Below are 22,825 nucleotides of genomic sequence, written 5' to 3' on the forward strand. Positions count from 1 at the left end.
TCTGCAGAAAAACTAGGAGAATCCTAGAAGTGTTAGGAGAACACTAGGAGAGCACTAGATGAACACTAGAAGAGGTAGGAGAACACTAGAAGAGTTAGGAGAACACTAGGAGAGCACTAGATGAACACTAGAAGAGTTAGGAGAACACTAGGAGAGCACTAGAAGAACACTAGAAGAGTTAGGAGAACACTAGAAGAGTTAGGAGAACACTAGGAGAGCACTAGATGAACACTAGAAGAGTTAGGAGAACACTAGGAGAGCACTAGAAGAACACTAGAAGAGTTAGGAGAACACTAGAAGAGTTAGGAGAACACTAAAAGAGTTAGGAGAACACTAGAAGTGTTAGGAGAACACTAGAAGAGTTAAGAGAACACTAAAAGAGTTAGGAGAACACTAGAAGTGTTAGGAGAACACTAGAAGAGTTAAGAGAACACTAGAAGAGTTAGGAGAACACTAGAAGTGTTAGGAGAACACTAGAAGTGTTAGGAGAACACTAGGAGAGCACTAGATGAACACTAGAAGAGTTAGGAGAACACTAGAAGAGTTAGGAGAACACTAGAAGAGTTAAGAGAACACTAAAAGAGTTAGGAGAACACTAGAAGTGTTAGGAGAACACTAGAAGAGTTAAGAGAACACTAGAAGAGTTAGGAGAACACTAGAAGAGTTAGGAGAACACTAGAAGTGTTAGGAGAACACTAGAAGAGTTAAGAGAACACTAAAAGAGTTAGGAGAACACTAGAAGTGTTAGGAGAACACTAGAAGAGTTAAGAGAACACTAGAAGAGTTAGGAGAACACTAGAAGAGTTAAGAGAACACTAAAAGAATTAGGAGAACACTAGAAGAGTTAGGAGAACACTAGGAGAGCACTAGAAGAACACTAGAAGAGTTAGGAGAACACTAGAAGAGTTAGGAGAACACTAGAAGTGTTAGGAGAACACTAGAAGAGTTAAGAGAACACTAAAAGAATTAGGAGAACACTAGAAGAGTTAGGAGAACACTAGAAGTGTTAGGAGAACACTAGAAGAGTTAGGAGAACACTAGAAGAGTTAGGAGAACACTAAAAGAGTTAGGAGAACACTAGAAGTGTTAGGAGAACACTAGAAGAGTTAAGAGAACACTAAAAGAGTTAGGAGAACACTAGAAGTGTTAGGAGAACACTAGAAGAGTTAAGAGAACACTAGAAGAGTTAGGAGAACACTAGAAGAGTTAAGAGAACACTAAAAGAATTAGGAGAACACTAGAAGAGTTAGGAGAACACTAGGAGAGCACTAGAAGAACACTAGAAGAGTTAGGAGAACACTAGAAGAGTTAGGAGAACACTAGAAGTGTTAGGAGAACACTAGAAGAGTTAAGAGAACACTAAAAGAATTAGGAGAACACTAGAAGAGTTAGGAGAACACTAGGAGAGCACTAGAAGAACACTAGAAGAGTTAGGAGAACACTAAAAGAATTAGGAGAACACTAAAAGAGTTAGGAGAACACTAGAAGAGTTAAGAGAACACTAAAAGAATTAGGAGAACACTAGAAGAGTTAGGAGAACACTAGGAGAGCACTAGAAGAACACTAGAAGTGTTAGGAGAACACTAGAAGAGTTAGGAGAACACTAGAAGAGTTAGGAGAACACTAGAAGAGTTAGGAGAACACTAGAAGAGTTAAGAGAACACTAAAAGAATTAGGAGAACACTAGAAGAGTTAGGAGAACACTAGAAGAGTTAGGAGAACACTAGAAGAGTTAGGAGAACACTAGAAGAGTTAAGAGAACACTAAAAGAATTAGGAGAACACTAGAAGAGTTAGGAGAACACTAGGAGAGCACTAGAAGAACACTAGAAGAGTTAGGAGAACACTAGAAGAGTTAGGAGAACACTAGAAGAGTTAAGAGAACACTAAAAGAGTTAGGAGAACACTAGAAGAGTTAGGAGAACACTAGAAGAGTTAAGAGAACACTAAAAGAGTTAGGAGAACACTAGAAGAGTTAGGAGAACACTAGAAGAGTTAGGAGAACACTAGAAGAGTTAAGAGAACACTAAAAGAATTAGGAGAACACTAGAAGAGTTAGGAGAACACTAGGAGAGCACAAGAAGAACACTAGAAGTGTTAGGAGAACACTAGGAGAGCACTAGAAGAACACTAGAAGAGTTAGGATAACACTAGAAGAGTTAGGAGAACACTAGAAGAACACTAGAAGAGTTAGGAGAACACTAGAAGAGTTAGGAGAACACTAGAAGAGTTAGGAGAACACTAGAAGAGTTAGGAGAACACTAGAAGAGTTAGGAGAACACTAGAAGAGTTAGGAGAACACTAGGAGAGCACTAGAAGAACACTAGAAGAGTTAGGAGAACACTAGAAGAGTTAGGAGAACACTAGAAGAGTTAGGAGAACACTAGAAGAGTTAGGAGAACACTACAAGAGTTAGGAGAACACTACAAGAGTTAGGAGAACACTACAAGAGTTAGGAGAACACTATGAGAGCACTAGAAGAACACTAGAAGAGTTAGGAGAACACTAAAAGAATTAGGAGAACACTAAAAGAGGTAGGAGAACACTAGAAGAGTTAGGAGAACACTAGAAAAACTAGGAGAACACTAGAAAAACTAGGAGAACACTAGAAGAGTTAGGAGAACACTAAAAGAGGTAGGAGAACACTAGAAGAGTTAGGAGAACACTAGAAAAACTAGGAGAACACTAGAAAAACTAGGAGAACACTAGAAGAGTTAGGAGAACACTAGAAGAGATAGGAGAACACTAGAAGAGTTAGGAGAACACTAGAAGAGTTAGGAGAACACTAGAAGAGTTAGGAGAACACTAGAAGAGTTAGGAGAACACTAGAAGAGTTAGGAGAACACTAGAAGAGTTAGGAGAACACTAGAAGAGTTAGGAGAACACTAGGAGAGCACTAGAAGAACACTAGAAGAGTTAGGAGAACACTAGAAGAGTTAGGAGAACACTAGAAGAGTTAGGAGAACACTAGAAAAACTAGGAGAACACTAGAAGAGTTAGGAGAACACTAGAAGAGATAGGAGAACACTAAAAGAGGTAGGAGAACACTAGGAGAGCACTAGAAGAACACTAGAAGAGTTAGGAGAACACTAGAAGAGTTAGGAGAACACTAGAAGAGTTAAGAGAACACTAAAAGAGTTAGGAGAACACTAGAAGAGTTAGGAGAACACTAGAAGAGTTAGGAGAACACTAGAAGAGTTAAGAGAACACTAAAAGAATTAGGAGAACACTAGAAGAGTTAGGAGAACACTAGGAGAGCACAAGAAGAACACTAGAAGTGTTAGGAGAACACTAGGAGAGCACTAGAAGAACACTAGAAGAGTTAGGATAACACTAGAAGAGTTAGGAGAACACTAGGAGAGCACTAGAAGAACACTAGAAGAGTTAGGAGAACACTAGAAGAGTTAGGAGAACACTAGAAGAGTTAGGAGAACACTAGGAGAGTTAGGAGAACACTAGAAGAGTTAGGAGAACACTACAAGAGTTAGGAGAACACTACAAGAGTTAGGAGAACACTAGAAGAGTTAGGAGAACACTACAAGAGTTAGGAGAACACTACAAGAGTTAGGAGAACACTACAAGAGTTAGGAGAACACTACAAGAGTTAGGAGAACACTACAAGAGTTAGGAGAACACTACAAGAGTTAGGAGAACACTACAAGAGTTAGGAGAACACTACAAGAGTTAGGAGAACACTACAAGAGTTAGGAGAACACTAGAAGAGTTAGGAGAACACTAGAAGAGTTAGGAGAACACTACAAGAGTTAGGAGAACACTACAAGAGTTAGGAGAACACTACAAGAGTTAGGAGAACACTATGAGAGCACTAGAAGAACACTAGAAGAGTTAGGAGAACACTAAAAGAATTAGGAGAACACTAAAAGAGGTAGGAGAACACTAGAAGAGTTAGGAGAACACTAGAAAAACTAGGAGAACACTAGAAAAACTAGGAGAACACTAGAAAAACTAGGAGAACACTAGAAAAACTAGGAGAACACTAGAAAAACTAGGAGAACACTAGAAGAGTTAGGAGAACACTAGAAGAGTTAGGAGAACACTAGAAGAGTTAGGAGAACACTAGAAGAGTTAGGAGAACACTAGAAGAGTTAGGAGAACACTAGAAGAGTTAGAGAACACTAGAAGAGTTAGGAGAACACTAGAAGAGTTAGAGAACACTAGAAGAGAACACTAGAAGAGTTAGGAGAACACTAGAAGAGTTAGGAGAACACTAGAAGAGTTAGGAGAACACTAGAAGAGTTAGGAGAACACTAGAAGAGTTAGGAGAACACTAGAAGAGTTAGGAGAACACTAGAAGAGTTAGGAGAACACTAGAAGAGTTAGGAGAACACTAGAAGAGTTAGGAGAACACTAGAAGAGTTAGGAGAACACTAGAAGAGTTAGTAGAAGAGTTAGGAGAACACTAGAAGAGTTAGGAGAACACTAGAAGAGTTAGGAGAACACTAGAAGAGTTAGGAGAACACTAGAAGAGTTAGGAGAACACTAGAAGAGTTAGGAGAACACTAGAAGAGTTAGGAGAACACTAGAAGAGTTAGGAGAACACTAGAAGAGTTAGGAGAACACTAGAAGAGTTAGGAGAACACTAGAAGAGTTAGGAGAACACTAGAAGAGTTAGGAGAACACTAGAAGAGTTAGGAGAACACTAGAAGAGTTAGGAGAACACTAGAAGAGTTAGGAGAACACTAGAAGAGTTAGGAGAACACTAGAAGAGTTAGGAGAACACTAGAAGAGTTAGGAGAACACTAGAAGAGTTAGGAGAACACTAGAAGAGTTAGGAGAACACTAGAAGAGTTAGGAGAACACTAGAAGAGTTAGGAGAACACTAGAAGAGTTAGGAGAACACTAGAAGAGTTAGGAGAACACTAGAAGAGTTAGAGAACACTAGAAGAGTTAGGAGAACACTAGAAGAGTTAGGAGAACACTAGAAGAGTTAGGAGAACACTAGAAGAGTTAGGAGAACACTAGAAGAGTTAGGAGAACACTAGAAGAGTTAGGAGAACACTAGAAGAGTTAGGAGAACACTAGAAGAGTTAGGAGAACACTAGAAGAGTTAGGAGAACACTAGAAGAGTTAGGAGAACACTAGAAGAGTTAGGAGAACACTAGAAGAGTTAGGAGAACACTAGAAGAGTTAGGAGAACACTAGAAGAGTTAGGAGAACACTAGAAGAGTTAGGAGAACACTAGAAGAGTTAGGAGAACACTAGAAGAGAACACTAGAAGAGTTAGGAGAACACTAGAAGAGTTAGGAGAACACTAGAAGAGTTAGGAGAACACTAGAAGAGTTAGGAGAACACTAGAAGAGTTAGGAGAACACTAGAAGAGTTAGGAGAACACTAGAAGAGTTAGGAGAACACTAGAAGAGTTAGGAGAACACTACAAGAGTTAGGAGAACACTAGAAGAGTTAGGAGAACACTAGAAGAGTTAGGAGAACACTAGAAGAGTTAGGAGAACACTAGAAGAGTTAGGAACACTAGAACACTAGAAGAGTTAGGAGAACACTAGAAGAGTTAGAGAACACTAGAAGAGTTAGGAGAACACTAGAAGAGTTAGAGAACACTAGAAGAGTTAGGAGAACACTAGGAGAGTTAGGAGAACACTAGAAGAGTTAAGAGAACACTAGGAGAGTTAGGAGAACACTAGAAGAGTTAGGAGAACACTAGAAGAGTTAGGAGAACACTAGAAGAGGTAGGAGAACACTAGAAGAGTTAGGAGAACACTAGAAGAGTTAGGAGAACACTAGAAGAGGTAGGAGAACACTAGAAGAGTTAAGAGAACACTAGGAGAGTTAGGAGAACACTAGAAGAGTTAGGAGAACACTAGAAGAGTTAGGAGAACACTAGAAGAGTTAGGAGAACACTAGAAGAGTTAGGAGAACACTAGAAGAGTTAGGAGAACACTAGAAGAGTTAGGAGAACACTAGAAGAGTTAGGAGAACACTAGAAGAGTTAGGAGAACACTAGAAGAGTTAGGAGAACACTAGACGTAAATGAGTCTCATGGATTGTTTCATGTTTGACACTATGGAATAATGTCTCAGATAAAAGCATGCAACTTTTCACCAGATAAGCACAGAACATAGATTAACAAAAAATATCGTTTTTATTTCGCAACCTTGGAATTGCCTTGGAAAAGTGCCAGTTTACTGGTACTCTGCAACTGTGGAACTTTCTGACATTGAAGAACATTGTACCATAGCAGAGCTATAAGACTGGACCCCTCTATCCCAGCACCAGTGTTCCATACACACAGACACATCAATGACACATAGACATACAGTAGATAGATGCTGTAGGTATAGTGCTACATATAAATATATAAGATAGATATAATGATACATATCTTAGATTCTATAGCTATAGATAGACCCACAGTAGATAGATATACTGGTGCATAGATATAGTGAGACCTAGACACTGAAGCCATGTTCGCTCTATGTGCCACGACTCTCCTGTACTTCCTGCCTTTTAGCCAATCAGCTCCTGCTGCAGCTCTAGCCTGTGAGGACCTCCTTAAGCCCATGGATCCACCACGACTAGACCAGCAGCTCTTGAGGAAATGGGCCCTCGTCGCAGGCAGCCTGAGCCACCCTGCATCCCTGGAGAGTCTCAAGGTAGCACCCTATCCACTATGTGGCACCCTATTCCCTAGAACCCTTTGCAGATCCTGGTCCAAAGTTAAAACAAGGAATAGGCCTGGAAAAATGTAACCACTCTCAAATTCATAGACAGAGCTATGGAAGCAAGGACTGACCATCCAAGCTATCACAATTATAGTTTTAAGCATATTTTGAGGCATTTACAATGTTTACAAAACATTGGATTAAAACAAGCTTATATTTGGGGTTCTGTATGGGGTATGGCAGTTGAACTAAGCTCATGAGGCATTTATAAGTTCTATTCTTCAAGAATCAATGGGTACATATCATAAATATCATAAATCATAATAATATCATAAATGTTTAAGTCCAAAAATGGATGTAACATCTGCAGATTGCCCCCTTTAAATAGATTTTTAGCACACTTGTCAACTAGGCTACATTTAACCTGCCTTTCCACGTTCATTGTACCGGTAATTGTTCTGTTACAATTTTGTATGTTGTATGGATTGTTTCTATAGTGGTTTCTGTATGAAAACGAATAATAATCACATCTCATCTCTCTCACAGACCAGAGACGGCATCACCATGGAGTTTTCACCCTCCACCCCCAACACCACCCAGAACTCCAACACCACCACAACCGTCCACTACACCCAGACTAACCGTTTCGGCAGCCGATGCGAGTCTCTAACCTACAATATCTCACTCATCAACGACAACAGCACCTTCCAGTTCGACGTGGGGGGCCGATTCAACCTCACTGGGGTCTTCCTGGAGACCTCCTGCCCAGACTGTCTGGTGATGAAGTGGGTCATTTATAGAATTGTACATTTGAGCCATTTTAGCAGACACTCTTATCCAGAACAACTTACTGTTAGGGGGTATTCCAGTGTTTTTCAACTCTGGTCCAGGTGTACCCACATTTCTGTTGTAGATCCACACAAACACACCTGATTCTACTAGTCAACCAATCACCAAGGCCTTGACAAGTTGAATCAGGTGTGGTTGCCCAGGGCTACAGCAAGAATGTGTACCGTTGGGGGGTAGATCAGGACTGGAGTTGAGAAACACTGGTGTAGGCTATTCAACTCAGGTCAGGTAGGTAGAAACAACCACATTCTGCATTACAATCACTCCAAGTGAACCGTTCTTCAAAACACCCACTGGGCACAGAAGTCATTTCACTGAAATGACGTGGAAACAACATTGATTCAACCAGTGTGTGTCCAGTGGATAGCCTCTATCACCCTCAAACTCAACTCTGGACCTCTAATCAGGGACTGATTTAGACTTGGGTGGGTGAAATGAATTATCAGGTAGAACAGGAGAACCAGCAAGCTCTGGATCTCGTAAGGTAAGAGTTGAATCCGCTCTATCAGCTAAACCAGTGACAGGGAGAAAAACAAGTGCCGGTGTGACTACAAGAAAGAAAAGCACAACAGTAAAGTATCATTATTTTTTTAGGTGGGAGGTGAGCTCCAGGAGGAGGGAGTCCACGGACCTGTACCTGCTGAGGAAGACGGAGGGTGGGAGAGAGGTGGAGGAAGAGGAGATGGAAGAGTTCAGGAAACAGGTGGAGTGTATGGGGCTGCCGCCGCCAGTGGTGATGGAGCCGGGGGATGCCCTCTGTGGTTCCTATCAGCTCCCCTGGAAACACTGAGGACGAGGAGGAGACGACGAAGCTCGATCAGAGAGTGGGGGCCGTGAGACCGATGTAGAGACACGTTTTCTGTCATCTGTTTTGTAATCCAATATTTCTGTGTTTACTGTTTGTCGATGACCTGTAGAATTTTGAGGGGAAAAAGATGCACGATTTGTCATATTATTCTGTCTTCTTTGCTTCTTTAACAGATGTAATTACGTTCACAGACTGATTTAATGTCCCAGAGTTGAAGCTAATTCACAGAGACAGTGGGATCCAGCGGGAATGTCGGGACGTCATTAGGACTCTATGCACAATGGGAAAGAAAAGTATTTTATAATTGGATTACTTTTGTATAATTTGGCATAACCTCATTTGTCCATGCATTAAAGTTCTCATACTGTTAATTCTCAGATTAAACTGGATGGAACAGTGAACAATTTGTCATTTGTGAGAGAGAGAGAGTGTTTCTGCAGATGTGGGCGTGCACAAGCAAGGGGGGAAATGTGGGTGTGAGTACGGACATGGACAGGGCCAGGGAGAGAGTAACCTACTTTCAGAACTATTGGGTACATGGTCCTACTTGGGTACTTGGTTCTGATTAGACATGACGTACCTGTAGGATCGACGTCCCAAATTCCACAACAAGAATAAGAAGGTCCCCTGTGTATCAGGACCGTTCCAGCCCAGTGGCGTCGTCACCAGCACAGACGATACCATATCAACAGGTAGGTGCCATAAACTTACTAGGTATTGAGGGGCTCCTTTTAAAGTGATGTCACAGTGTGTGCCATGCACCGTATGTAACCATGCTACTGGTACAGTGTAGTCCTTCTTGTGTGGAAAAGGTTAGCTTTATCAGATTACAAATTCCTGTTACAGATCTCATTTGTAATATGCTGTTGGTTTGATGTTTTCAATACAATGTTTATTACATGGAAAACATACTTTACATACCACTAGTTGCCAGATAATTGCCAGCCATAAAAGAAAATATGAAGTTTATATGCAATACCCCTGTGGGAAATGTATATTTAATGATGATCACATTTCCTGAAGCTCCTTTGATCAAGTTTAGCCCCGTTGCTAATGAGGAGAGATATTAGCCTATTATATTATATCCCACTGATCTGCATCTTCCCAACTCCCTGTTACCTCACGGCACATGGGAATATCCTGGGACAGTCCCATTGGAGGTCAGCTTTGTGCTCCCTGTAAAATACACTATATATGCAAAAGTATGTGGACACCCCTTTGAATTAGTGAATTCGGCTAGTTCAGTCACACCCGTTGCTGACAGTTGTGTAAAATCGAGCACACCGCCATGCAATCTCCATAGACAAACATTGGGAGTAGAATGGCCTTACTGAAGAGCTCAGTGACGTTAAAGATGGCACCGTCATAGGATTCCACCTTTCCAACAACAGCTCCCTCACACGATGAGTAAACAAAAAAACATCTGACCAACTGGGAACATTTTGTCAGTCCCCACAAGAAAAAAAAGGCTAATTCTAGCCGTTTAGGGTTAAGGCAAGAATTAGTGTTCAGGTTAAGTTTTGGGGATAAAGTTTGAATCAGGGTTTAGGGATAATAGGATTTTGAATGGGAATCAATTGTGTGTCCCCACAAGGTTAGTTAAACAAGACTGTCTGTGTGTGTGTGTGTGTTCCTAAATAGGGATTTAAGGAGCTTTCTTTCTCACAATAGTTAAATGTTTACTCCTCCCTACTGTGGCGAAACATCATTTTCATGTGTGTGTGTGTCCCTCCTCTTTCATAGCCCAAGGACCTGTTATTTTCTCAAGTGGAGGAACACTCATTTACATATCCATTTGAAATGTATTCACTGTTGGAATCCAAGTCAGGCTGCGTCCCAATGTACACTACCTTTGTGGTTGACTTGCACGTTTCCAATATTCTTATGTTGTAAAAAGTATGATCTACTTTGATGATAGAAATGTAATGGTTAGAGGGGACAGCCTTGTCTGTCACAATATCATTTATCTGTAAAAAGGTGCATGTCCAACCTTGATATTCTAGCTCTATCCACAACATTTTCCCACCAATGAATAGCCTGCAGGGCAGGAGGTGAACCAATGAATAGCCTGCAGGGCAGGAGGTGAACCAATGAATAGCCTGCAGGGCAGGAGGTGAACCAATGAATAGCCTGCAGGGCAGGAGGTGAACCAATGAATAGCCTGCAGGGCAGGAGGTGAACCAATGAATAGCCTGCAGGGCAGGAGGTGAACCAATGAATAGCCTGCAGGGCAGGAGGTGAACCAATGAATAGCCTGCAGGGTAGGCCCCTATGGCCAGTTATAAACCCATCACCCCATGTCCTATCCCATGTTCCTCCATTCATAGTGAAGGTGTCCAGGCTTGTCCGTTCTAACAGGGCATTGTTATGTGAATGTAATCACGTCCAGGTCAGGACATGGCATTGTTTTCTGAATGTAACGTGCAGTATGCCAGGCCAGGACCGCTGCACACTGTCGTACTGTCCCAGATCTACTGTTCATCCCATTGGTTCACCCCCAGTCCTCTCTGTTCTGTCCCACATGCCTCTGCTAATGATTCCTTACAGCGCGTGCCAAAACTCAGGGCACTGTGTGTGTGTGTGTGTGTGTGTGTGTGTGTGTGTGTGTGTGTGTGTGTGTGTGTGTGTGTGTGTGTGTGTGTGTGTGTGTGTGTGTGTGTGTGTGTGTGTGTGTGTGTGTGTGTGTGTGTGTGTGTGTGTGTGTGTGTGTGTGTGTGTGTGTGTGTGTGTGTGTGTGTGTGTTAAAACCCACAGTACTGTGAATCACACTGTGAATGGTTTAGCAGCAGGGAGGATGGATGCAGAATCTTTTTTTTCTGTCTGGTGTTAGAAACTGGGGACCTGACTAACCAGGAAGCGAGAGAAGGGGGGCGAGAGACAGCTTGAGAGAAAGTGTGACTGTGGGAGAGAGAAGAGGGATAAATTAGATGTCTAGAGAGAAAGTGTGACTGTGGGAGAGAGAAGGGGGATAAATGAGATGCTTTAGAGAAAGTGTGACTGTGGGAGAGAGAAGGGGGATAAATGAGATAGCTAGAGAGAAAGTGTGACTGTGGGAGAGAGAAGGGGGATAAATGAGATGCTTTAGAGAAAGTGTGACTGTGGGATAGAGAAGGGGGATAAATGAGATGCTAGAGAGAAAGTGTGACTGTGGGAGAGAGAAGGGGGATAAATGAGATGCTAGAGAGAAAGTGTGACTGTGGGATAGAGAAGGGGGATAAATGAGATGCTAGAGAGAAAGTGTGACTGTGGGAGAGAGAAGAGGGATAAATGAGATGCTAGAGAGAAAGTGTGACTGTGAGAGAGAAGGGGGATAAATGAGATGCTAGAGAGAAAGTGTTGATTAAAGTAAGGATGGGGAGAAAAATATACTATAATGTTTTGGGGGCTTAAGTGATACATTAGAAGGTGAGACTGTTTTGGAGTGTAAATGAACCTATTCAAGTGTGCGTTCTCTAATTCTCTCCTTCTCTCCTTCTTTCTCTCTCTCGGAGGACCTGAGCCCTAGAACCATGCCCCAGGACTACCTGACATGATGACTCCTTGCTGTCCCCAGTCCACCTGGCCATGCTGCTGCTCCAGTTTCAACTGGCCTGGGCCCTAGGACCATGTCCCAGGACTACCTGACATGAGGACTCCTTGCTGTCCCCAGTCCACCTGGCCATGCTCCTGCTCCAGTTTCAACTGTTCTGCCTTACTATTATTCAACCATGCTGGTCATTTATGAACATTTGAACATCTTGGCCACGTTCTGTTATAATCTCCACCCGGCACAGCCAGAAGAGGACTGGCCACCCCACATATGCTCTCTCTAATTCTCTCTTTCTTTCTCTCTCTCGGAGGACCTGAGCCCTAGGACCGTGCCCCAGGACTACCTGACATGATGGCTCCTTGCTGTCCCCAGTCCACCTGACTGTGCTGCTGCTCCAGTTTCAACTGTTCTGCCTTATTATTATTTGACCATGCTGGTCATTTATGAACATTTGAACATCTTGGTCATTTTCTGTTATAATCTCTACCCGGCACAGCCAGAAGAGGACTGGCCACCCCACATAGCCCGGTTCCTCTCTAGGTTTCTTCCTAGGTTTTGGCCTTTCTAGGGAGTTTTTCCTAGCCACCGTGCTTTTACACCTGCATTGTTTGCTGTTTGGGGTTTTAGGCTGGGTTTCTGTACAGCACTTTGAGATATCAGCTGATGTACGAAGGGCTATATAAATAAATTTGATTTGATTTGATTTGATTTTGATTTGATTTGAAGTTGTTTGAAAGGGAGAGAGAGACAGGTGCCATGGGTGCCATGGCAATAATGAGGACAAAGTACAGACCCATTGTTCTGCTCACTCAGCTGGTGTACAACACTCGCATGCATGTGTGTGAGAGAGAGCATTGCTGAGCCTCTGGCTCTGAGGTGGTTAAGCACATTAAAGATTGACCCACTCAGCAGAAAACTTTCCAAGTTGCACTGCAGAGGTTGCCTGGCTACCCAACCATATTGCTCCAACCGAGCGCCACGCCCATGAACGTTTCTTCTCCTCACTGAAGTACGTAGCGAACTACAGAACAGCGGAAGAATTCAGTTTGAGTCGTCAGGCTACTGCAGAGGAGGAGAATCGTGTGTATTAGTCATTTTTACCTCATTGCCAAAGACTAACACAATACAATACCATAACCATTCTGCAATGCATTAACAACAACAACTGGTTGGCATTATAACAGGTGTATAAACCATTTAGCTTTACAACACAGAGTGAATGGTGTGTCAAACAGTAAGGAGTATGGGAATACAGTATGAATGACATAATACAACACTATTTGACTTTATGCGTTTGTAGCCTAGAGGACAGAAAATTGGTCTGAAAATGGGTTTTCACGCCAGGTTTGTTTTTTGTTCAGCTCCACTAATCGTTCCATATCCTCTCTGTCCTCTTTCTCCCAGACCGACCTGCTGAATACTGACTGTTATAAACTGTTCTAGTCCAGACTGTTGTTTCAAGTCAACAGAGCCAGCCAATTGGCAGTCTACCCGTCTCATCATGGCAACAATGGAGCCTGTGGCCAACCGACAGAGCTCAGCTGACTCATTGGACGAGTGGGCCAGCGAGGTTTGGGGCATGGAGGAGGGCGAAATGGACCCTCCTCCTCACCCGTTGGTCAAACAGGCACCCAGGGCAAAGTCAGAAGACCTGGGGTCAGAATCTCCAGATGCTCCAAAGCCTAGACCCCAAGTGTCTCCCTCAAGTGAGAACCTTACAGACTCAACAAACAAAATGGCAGAAGTGGTTCCTAAAATGGAGCAGGAGGCACTTTCTGGGGTAAATCAGGTGCCTAGTAGTAGAATTCAGGTGGGTGATAGTGAATTGAAACGAGACCTTAAAATGATAGATGACAATCACTGTGAGAAGGAGGAAGATGCCGCTGCTTTTCGGTCGCCTCTTGCCTGCACTGGCCAAGCCTCACCTGCAGAGGGCGCTCCAGAGACCCAGCCACGTGCATTGGAGGAGGAAGAAGAAGAAGAGGAGACCATTGACTGTATCAGTGATGGTAAGGTGGAGGTGATCTCTAACTCTGTAGAGGAGGAAATGTCATCATCTGACAGCCAGGGTAGCCAGGAGTGGCCTTCGAGATCTCACCTTGATGACGTTGTGGAGGAAGACAAAGAAGAAGAAGATGGTGCCAAGGAAGACAAAGTAGAGGAGTTTCAGTCTGTTGAGATGATGGAAAATGGCGCTGTGCGGTTGGAGTTGAATCCAGCTAGTAGTGAATTTGAGCAGAGGCTGTCAGAGACGGTGTGTGCTACTGAGAAGGCTTCTGTAGAAGGGGGTCCTGTTGAAACTAGCAGTAGCCCCCCATCAGTGCAGGTAGCTGACAAGCAAGAGGTTAGTGAGTGCCCAATCAGTGGTGACAGAGAGAAGACAATGTCAGACAATAACAACCATGATACTATGAAGGCTGCTGAAACTAGAACTACCACCCACTCTCCACTAAAAAGAGAGAGTTCCGATGACATATTCTCTGAGTCCCCGGAAAATCCTGAATCAGCTCTTGCCGGTGATGGAGAGGAGAACCAGAGTGTTGACTCCAAGTCTTTAGACATCAGCTCAGCCCGGAGGCAATGGGTTAGGCTGGACAGTACCAGAAGCAAACTCCCTCAGCCTGAGCAATCCACCTCCTCTAGATCCTCCTCTTGTAGCCACCTAGTAGACCTGGCTCAGCCCCCGGGTGTAGTTACACCAGACAAACAGCAGGGGGAGCAGTTGTTACGAAATGTCACTGCTGCTCTGACGCATCATAGTAACCAGGAAGTGGCAGCACAACAGGTGTTCAAGGGAGCAACTCTGGCTCCGCCCCTGGCGACAGTCGCCAAGGAGCCAGCTAATCAGGTCAAGGCAGATCTCCTTGGCTCTGGCTGTGTTGTAGTGAAAGAGCAGGCGGGTGGAGAGAGAAAGGTGGGAAAGAGGGAGGGAGACAACAGGCAAACAGGTGAAGAGAGAGGGCAGAGAGCGAGTGGACTTGGCACAGCGGGCGAGGCAGACAGGAAGAAAAAAGAGAAACGGAGCGAAGAAAAGAGGACAAACTCTGGGTTGTTGATGTCGAGAGACAGTCACAGCAAAGCTTCAAAGATGAAGTTGGGAAACAACTTGTTCGATGACAACCAGAGTGACAGCGGCGTATCTGCCGACTTCTCCCCTGGTAGTACTGTGGAGCTCCAAACCACCACCTCCACCCCCACCCTCACCTCGCCTCCGGCCGACGAGACCCCCATCGAGAGGGAGATCCGTCGGGCAGTGCAACGTGAGCAGTCCCTCAGGAGATCCAGGGGCCTCCACAACAATCCTCCCACCCAGGAATATGTGGACATCCCCCTAAGGAAGTCAGTCTTGACTGAGACCCTTCCTTCCAAGTCGGACAAGAGCCAGGGGGGGAAGGACCGTCTGTTTGCGGGGAAGAAGATGCAGAAGGAGATCAGTGTAGAGACCCAGAGGGAACAGGTCCTGGTTCGACTAGGGAAAGTTAGAGGTTCCTATGACAAGGGGACAGTACGCCAGCTCAAGGAAAGGAAGAAGTTATTCGAAGCTTTCCAGGAGCCCAAGGAGACATCCTCGATGATACTGTCCCAGAGCAAGGCACCCTCCTGGGCTTCGGCGAGTGACCTCTCCACCCTGGAGATCCAGGGGAACGACGCTTCATCCGTGTCCTTTGTCGGAGGCTCGTTCGGGGAGAGAAGACGTAGTAGCCTGGAGCTGATGTCCCAGACCCAGAACCAGAGCCCCTCCGGAACACCTAAAGGCATCACCTACACCCCTCATGGGGCCCCTGTCCCCCGGGGCCCCACTCTCTCCGAGAGCGCCGGGGGCCAGATAATCATCCTGGATAACCACCACCACCTGGTTCTCCCCGCTCCGGCCCACGTCCACCACGTCTCCAAGCCCCTCAGGCACTCCCACAGTACGGGCACGCTCACCGAGACACAGGGCCTCACCGTGGTCGACTCCGCTTCTATATACTCCTCAACCAGTGCACTCAGCGGAGAAGAGAGAAGGGGGTTTTGGAGGGATGAGGATGGAGGGAGGATGGATCAGGAGGAGGAGGAGGAGGAAGAGGAGGTTCCAAAGGAGAACCCCTTCTTCAAGCTGCGCTCCTCATCGGTGTCTCAGGACAAGGTGGAGCAGGATATCCGGGAAGCCAGGGAGAGAGAGAAGGAGCTGCGGAGGCAGAGGAGCAGTCTGTACGGGAAGGAGGAGGAGGAGGGGGAGGCCAGCCAGTAGGGAGGTACAGAGTCCCACTTCTCCTCCTCCACCTCTACTACTACAGAACGGACTGGTGACCCCTGAACTATCTGTTACCCCCTCATCGCGGACAGCCTCTGCAACACCAACAGGTTAGTGTATAGTGTGTGTGTGTTCAATTGTTTCCGTGTGTGTGTGTGTGTGTGTGTGTGTGTGTGTGTGTGTGTGTGTGTGTGTGTGTGTGTGTGTGTGTGTGTGTGTGTGTGTGTGTGTGTGTGTGTGTGTGTGTGTGTGTGTGTGTGTGTGTGTGTGTGTGTCAGGAGAGATGATGAAAAGACAGTGTAATAGTGCAGTGAGGATATTATTTCATCTCCCATTGGGTCAGGTAGTGCTACATCATCAAACATCTAATACAACATTCTCACTGTCGTCAATAGTTCTGCTCCAGAGATCACAGTCTTATTGTGCATCCCAAATGGTACCCTATTCTCTAAATAGCGCACTACTGTTGACCAGGGCTCTGGTCAAAAGTAGTGCACTAAATAGGGAATAGGGTGCCAAAGTAGTGCACGGAATAGGGTGGGTGCTGTTTGGTAAGCAACCTTTGCCAACAGGCTGAATGATACACTACTGGGTAACTGATTAAACTAAAGTTGGGATCGTCTGTACAATTAACTGTCAGATCAAAAGTGAGTGAAAATATATGAAAGTGAAAATCACTGACTCATGTCTTGACCCTTCATTGTGTCAGCAAAACACAAAGTGCTTTAGAAAATCTTTTCCGAGATGAATTGTAGAACCCAGCCTAGAATATATGCTTGTGAGGCAACTTTAGATTCTGGGAGTTAGTAGACACTAAGGGAATGTTTAACATGACTGAATATGTAATGAGCTAATACAATCTAATGGTTATACATTTCAGGGTGTAAATCGCCCTTGGAAATCATTCAAAGTGCTTAGTGATGTGACCAGTATGAAGCTGTTATCACAGTAATAATTAGTGCCAGTATTATTACGATGTGCTGTGCCAAGGCAAGCTGGGCGTATTGTGTATGTTGTCAGCGGTAGGCCCACAGTAGCTGCCAGACAGACAGGGACAGGCTGATCTGGGTACAGTACTGAATAGAGGAACGCCAGGGTTAGGGTGTGCTAATACAACAAGAGTTCTCTGTGACTCCGTGTCTGAGCAATTATAGTTTTATTGTCAATTATAGATCATGATGTAACCATAGTTTCCTCTCCTCCTCCCACACTCTCCAGCACGACAGTCTCTTGGGAAGCTGGGCATGTGGCCTCCACCACAGACAGATGAGTATCCGGATAGTCAATCAGAGGTATGTTATATCCTTCCCTCACCAAACGTAATCTATATAGGCCCAGGAGTTTTCCTGAGTAGGTAAAAGGTCGGGGCTTAATCATACGCTTTGACGAGCGCTCTTAGAACCGGACGAAACACTGGGGGCTCAAAGTTTATTTCCTGGTTAAGTCACAAGGTCAGTAAAACCACCTGGCCTTAACATACGGTCGCCACTAGTTATCACAGCCACAAAGTCTAAACAATGCCTATTTCTTCTAAAAATGATATTTTAAACCTAACCCCAACCTTATCCCGGACTTTAACCACACTGCTAACCTTATCCCTAACTTTAACCACATTGCTAACCTTATCCCTAACTTTAACCACACTGCTAACCTTATCCCTAACTTTAACCACACTGCTAACCTTATCCCAAAATTTAACCACACTGCTAACCTTATCCCGAACTTTAACCACACTGCTAAACTTATCCCAAACTTTAACCACACTGCTAACCTTATCCCTAACTATAACCACACTGCTAACTTTATCCCAAACTTTAACCACACTGCTAACCTTATCCCTAATGTTAAGCACACTGCTAACCTTATCCCGAAATTTAACCACACTGCTAACATAATCCCGAACTTTAACCACACTGCTAACATAATCCCGAAATGTAACCACACTGCTAACCTTATCCCGAACTTTAACCACAATGCTAACCGTATCCCTAATGTTAACCACACTGCTAACCTTATCCCTAACTTTAACCACACTGCTAACCTTACCCCTAACTATAACCACACTGCTAACCTTATCCCTAACTTTAACCACACTGCTAACCTTATCCCTAATGTTAACCACACTGCGAACCTTACCCCTAACTTTAACCACACTGCTAACCTTATCCCTAACTTTAACCACAATGCTAACCTTATCCCTAATGTTAACCACACTGCTAACCTTATCCCTAACTTTAACCACATTTCTAAACTTATCCCTAACTTTAACCACATTGCTAACCTTATCCCTAACTTTAACCACACTGCTAACCTTATCCCGAAATTTAACCACACTGCTTACCTTATCCCGGACTTTAACCACACTGCTAACCTTACCCCTAACTTTAACCACACTGCAAACCTTATCCCTAACTTTAACCACACTGCTAACATTACCCCTAACTTTAACCACATTGCTAACCTTATCCCTAACTTTAACCACACTGCTAACCTTATCCCGAAATTTAACCACACTGCTTACCTTATCCCGGACTTTAACCACACTGCTAACCTTACCCCTAACTTTAACCACACTGCAAACCTTATCCCGAAATTTAACCACACTGCTAACATAATCCCGAACTTTAACCACACTGCTAACATAATCCCGAAATGTAACCACACTGCTAACCTTATCCCTAATGTTAACCACACTGCTAACCTTATCCCTAACTTTAACCACACTGCTAACCTTATCCCTAACTTTAACCACACTGCTAACATTACCCATAACTTTAACCACAATGCTAACCTTATCCCTAACTTTAACCACACTGCTAACCTTACCCTGAACTTTAACCACACTGCTAACCTTATCCCTAACTTTAACCACACTGCTAACCTTATCCCTAATGTTAACCACACTGCTAACCTTACCCCTAATGTTAACCACACTGCTGACCTTATCCCTAACTTTAACCACACTGCTAACCTTATCCCAAACTTTAACCACACTGCAAACCTTATCCCTAACTTTAACCTCACTGCTAACCTTATCCCAAACTTTAACCTCACTGCTAACCTTATCCCTAACTTTAACCACACTGCAAACCTTATCCCTAACTTTAACCTCACTGCTAACCTTATCCCTAACTTTAACCTCACTGCTAACCTTATCCCTAACTTTAACCTCACTGCTAACCTTATCCCAAACTTTAAATTAAGAAGAAATAAACATTTGTTTTCATGATTTTGACTTTGTGGCTGTGCTATCTACAGTCTTAGAAAAAAGGGTTCCAACAGGGTTCTTCGGCTGTCCCCAAAAAATAACCATTTTGGGTTGCACGTAGAACCCTCTGTGAAACCAAAAAGTGTTCTACCTGGAAACAAAACGGGTTATTCAAAGGGTTCTCCTATGGGGACAGCTGAAGATCCCTTTTAGGATCTAGATATCAGTTCTTTTTCCTAACAGTGTAGTGGAAACCATAACATACCTAAACAACCATGTCCTCTCTATACTTCATACACAACAACCATGTCCTCTCTATACTTCATACACAACAACCATGTCCTCTCTATACTTCATACACAACAACCATGTCCTCTCTATACTTCATACATAAACAACCATTTCCTCTCTATACTTCATACATAAACAACCATGTCCTCTCTATACTTCATACATAAACAACCATGTCCTCTCTATACTTCATACACAACAACCATGTCCTCTCTATACTTCATACATAACAACCATGTCCTCTCTATACTTCATACATAACAACCATGTCCTCTCTATACTTCATACATAACAACCATGTCCTCTCTATACTTCATACATAACAACCATGTCCTCTCCATACTTCATACATAACAACCATGTCCTCTCTATACTTCATACATAACAACCATGTCCTCTCTATACTTCATACATAAACAACCATGTCCTCTCTATACTTCATACATAACAACCATGTCCTCTCTATACTTCATACATAAACAACCATGTCCTCTCTATACTTCATACATAACAACCATGTCCTCTCCATACTTCATACATAAACAACCATGTCCTCTCCATACTTCATACATAAACAACCATGTCCTCTCTATACTTCATACATAAACAACCATGTCCTCTCTATACTTCATACATAAACAACCATGTCCTCTCTATACTTCATACATAAACAACCATGTCCTCTCTATACTTCATACACAACAACCATGTCCTCTCTATACTTCATACATAAACAACCATGTCCTCTCTATACTTCATACATAAACAACCATGTCCTCTCTATACTTCATACATAAACAACCATGTCCTCTCTATACTTCATACATAAACAACCATGTCCTCTCTATACTTCATACATAACAACCATGTCCTCTTCATACTTCATACAGAAACACCATGTCCTCTCCATACTTCATACATAACAACCATGTCCTCTCTATACTTCATACATAAACAACCATGTCCTCTCTATACTTCATACATAACAACCATGTCCTCTCTATACTTCATACATAACAACCATGTCCTCTCTATACTTCATACATAACAACCATGTCCTCTCTATACTTCATACATAACAACCATGTCCTCTCTATACTTCATACATAACAACCATGTCCTCTCTATACTTCATACATAACAACCATGTCGTCTCTATACTTCATACATAACAACCATGTCCTCTCTATACTTCATACATAAACAACCATGTCCTCTCTATACTTCATACATAACAACCATGCCTCTCTATACTTCATACATAACAACCATGTCCTCTCCATACATAACATACATGTCCTCTCTATACTTCATACATAACAACCATGTCCTCTCTATACTTCATACATAACAACAATGTCCTCTCTATACTTCATACATAACAACCATGTCCTCTCTATACTTCATACATAACAACCATGTCCTCTCTATACTTCATACTTAACAACCATGTCCTCTCTATACTTCATACATAACAACCATGTCCTCTCCATACTTCATACATAACAACCATGTCCTCTCTATACTTCATACATAAACAACCATGTCCTCTCTATACTTCATACATAACAACCATGTCCTCTCTATACTTCATACATAACAACCATGTCCTCTCTATACTTCATACATAACAACCATGTCCTCTCTATACTTCATACATAACAACCATGTCCTCTCTATACTTCATACATAACAACCATGTCCTCTCTATACTTCATACATAACAACCATGTCCTCTCTATACTTCATACATAAACACCATGTCCTCTCTATACTTCATACATAACAACCATGTCCTCTCTATACTTCATACATAACAACCATGTCCTCTCCATACTTCATACATAACAACCATGTCCTCTCTATACTTCATACATAACAACCATGTCCTCTCTATACTTCATACATAACAACCATGTCCTCTCTATACTTCATACATAACAACCATGTCCTCTCTATACTTCATACATAACAACCATGTCCTCTCTATACTTCATACATAACAACCATGTCCTCTCTATACTTCATACATAACAACCATGTCCTCTCTATACTTCATACATAACAACCATGTCCTCTCTATACTTCATACATAAACACCATGTCCTCTCTATACTTCATACATAACAACCATGTCCTCTCTATACTTCATACATAACAACCATGTCCTCTCTATACTTCATACATAAACACCATGTCCTCTCTATACTTCATACATAACAACCATGTCCTCTCTATACTTCATACATAAACACCATGTCCTCTCTATACTTCATACATAACAACCATGTCCTCTCTATACTTCATACATAACAACCATGTCCTCTCTATACTTCATACATAACAACCATGTCCTCTCTATACTTCATACATAACAACCATGTCCTCTCCATACTTCATACATAAACACCAGGACACTATCTCTACATTAGACTCCACATTTAACCCAGGCTGGTTCCATATATACTGTAGGACCAGATCACGTGTACATTTTCCATTGGTGGCATTTTGTCAGTGAATTCAGCCCTCAGAGCTAATAACACCACATCTGATCGTATGGAGCTTCCTTAATCAACTGAGATAAGAGAGAGAAGGGGGACAGAGGGAAGGAGAGAGAGTGCAGTGGATTAGAAATGTGAATAGAGTTTGGGTACGGAAAGAGCGCGAGAGAGAGAGAGAGAGAGAGAGAGAGAGAGAGAGAGAGAGAGAGAGAGAGAGAGAGAGAGAGAGAGAGAGAGAGAGAGAGAGAGAGAGAGAGAGAGAGAGAGAGAGAGAGAGAGAGAGAGAGAGAGAGAGCAATAGAAAGAGAAAGAGAAAGAGAAAGAGAATGAAAGTGGAGAGAAAGAGAGTTTCTCCATGGTTGCTCTCTTGGGTTACACATCTCTCTGAAGCTGAAGTGACTACAAGATTAGCATCGGCTGACTGCAACTTTATAAATCTGACATAATTGTAAACCAGTCTGACAGCTAGAAGCACTGTTCCCTTGACTGAGCCCCATGCAGTCCCTTTAGCCTGGTCCCAGATCAGTTTGTGCTGACAATGATCAAAGGGGTTCAATTGGCAAGAAAGCACAAAGGGATCTGGGACCAGGCTACAGTCATTCTGCTTGCTACATTATCTACAGTGTTTATCTACACAGATAAGAAAGATTCAATAATAACGGATGGAGGGAGAAAGATGGTGATGCTTGTCAACTTAGAGCAGAGCCCTGAAAATAGCATGACATGGTTATGGATTACAGTCTAATAGATTCACATTTTAATTAG

At 43.0% G+C, this 22,825-nt stretch overlaps 2 protein-coding genes across 2 annotated transcripts; both read left to right on the plus strand.

Moving 5' to 3' along the window:
* The first annotated feature begins 6,340 nt into the window (after nucleotides 1-6,340).
* On the plus strand, nucleotides 6,341-8,700 carry LOC124016535. Its single transcript, XM_046332118.1, has 3 exons — nucleotides 6,341-6,628; nucleotides 7,184-7,422; nucleotides 8,081-8,700. Exons 1-3 carry the CDS (start codon nucleotides 6,440-6,442, stop codon nucleotides 8,274-8,276), a joined length of 624 nt encoding a protein of 207 aa, XP_046188074.1. The 5' UTR covers nucleotides 6,341-6,439; the 3' UTR covers nucleotides 8,277-8,700.
* An 80-nt stretch (nucleotides 8,701-8,780) lies between these two features.
* Nucleotides 8,781-17,711, plus strand: LOC124016534. Its single transcript, XM_046332117.1, has 3 exons — nucleotides 8,781-8,986; nucleotides 13,228-16,170; nucleotides 17,279-17,711. The coding sequence occupies exon 2, from the start codon at nucleotides 13,325-13,327 to the stop codon at nucleotides 16,055-16,057; it is 2,733 nt and encodes a 910-aa protein (XP_046188073.1). The 5' UTR covers nucleotides 8,781-8,986; nucleotides 13,228-13,324; the 3' UTR covers nucleotides 16,058-16,170; nucleotides 17,279-17,711.
* The last annotated feature ends 5,114 nt before the right edge of the window (nucleotides 17,712-22,825 follow it).

The sequence above is a fragment of the Oncorhynchus gorbuscha genome, linkage group LG26, assembly GCF_021184085.1.
Source record: "Oncorhynchus gorbuscha isolate QuinsamMale2020 ecotype Even-year linkage group LG26, OgorEven_v1.0, whole genome shotgun sequence".
In the NCBI taxonomy this organism is placed as follows: Eukaryota; Metazoa; Chordata; class Actinopteri; order Salmoniformes; family Salmonidae; genus Oncorhynchus; species Oncorhynchus gorbuscha.

Excerpts from the sequence above, each read along its gene's own strand:
- LOC124016534 (XM_046332117.1), top strand. The coding sequence starts at position 13,325 with ATGGCAACAATGGAGCCTGTGGCCAACCGACAGAGCTCAGCTGACTCA.
- LOC124016535 (XM_046332118.1), top strand. The coding sequence starts at position 6,440 with ATGTTCGCTCTATGTGCCACGACTCTCCTGTACTTCCTGCCTTTTAGC. Across the intron at positions 6,629-7,183 it reads CATCCCTGGAGAGTCTCAAG|ACCAGAGACGGCATCACCAT; the intron begins GTAGCACCCTAT and ends TCTCTCTCACAG. Across the intron at positions 7,423-8,080 it reads CCAGACTGTCTGGTGATGAA|GTGGGAGGTGAGCTCCAGGA; the intron begins GTGGGTCATTTA and ends TTATTTTTTTAG.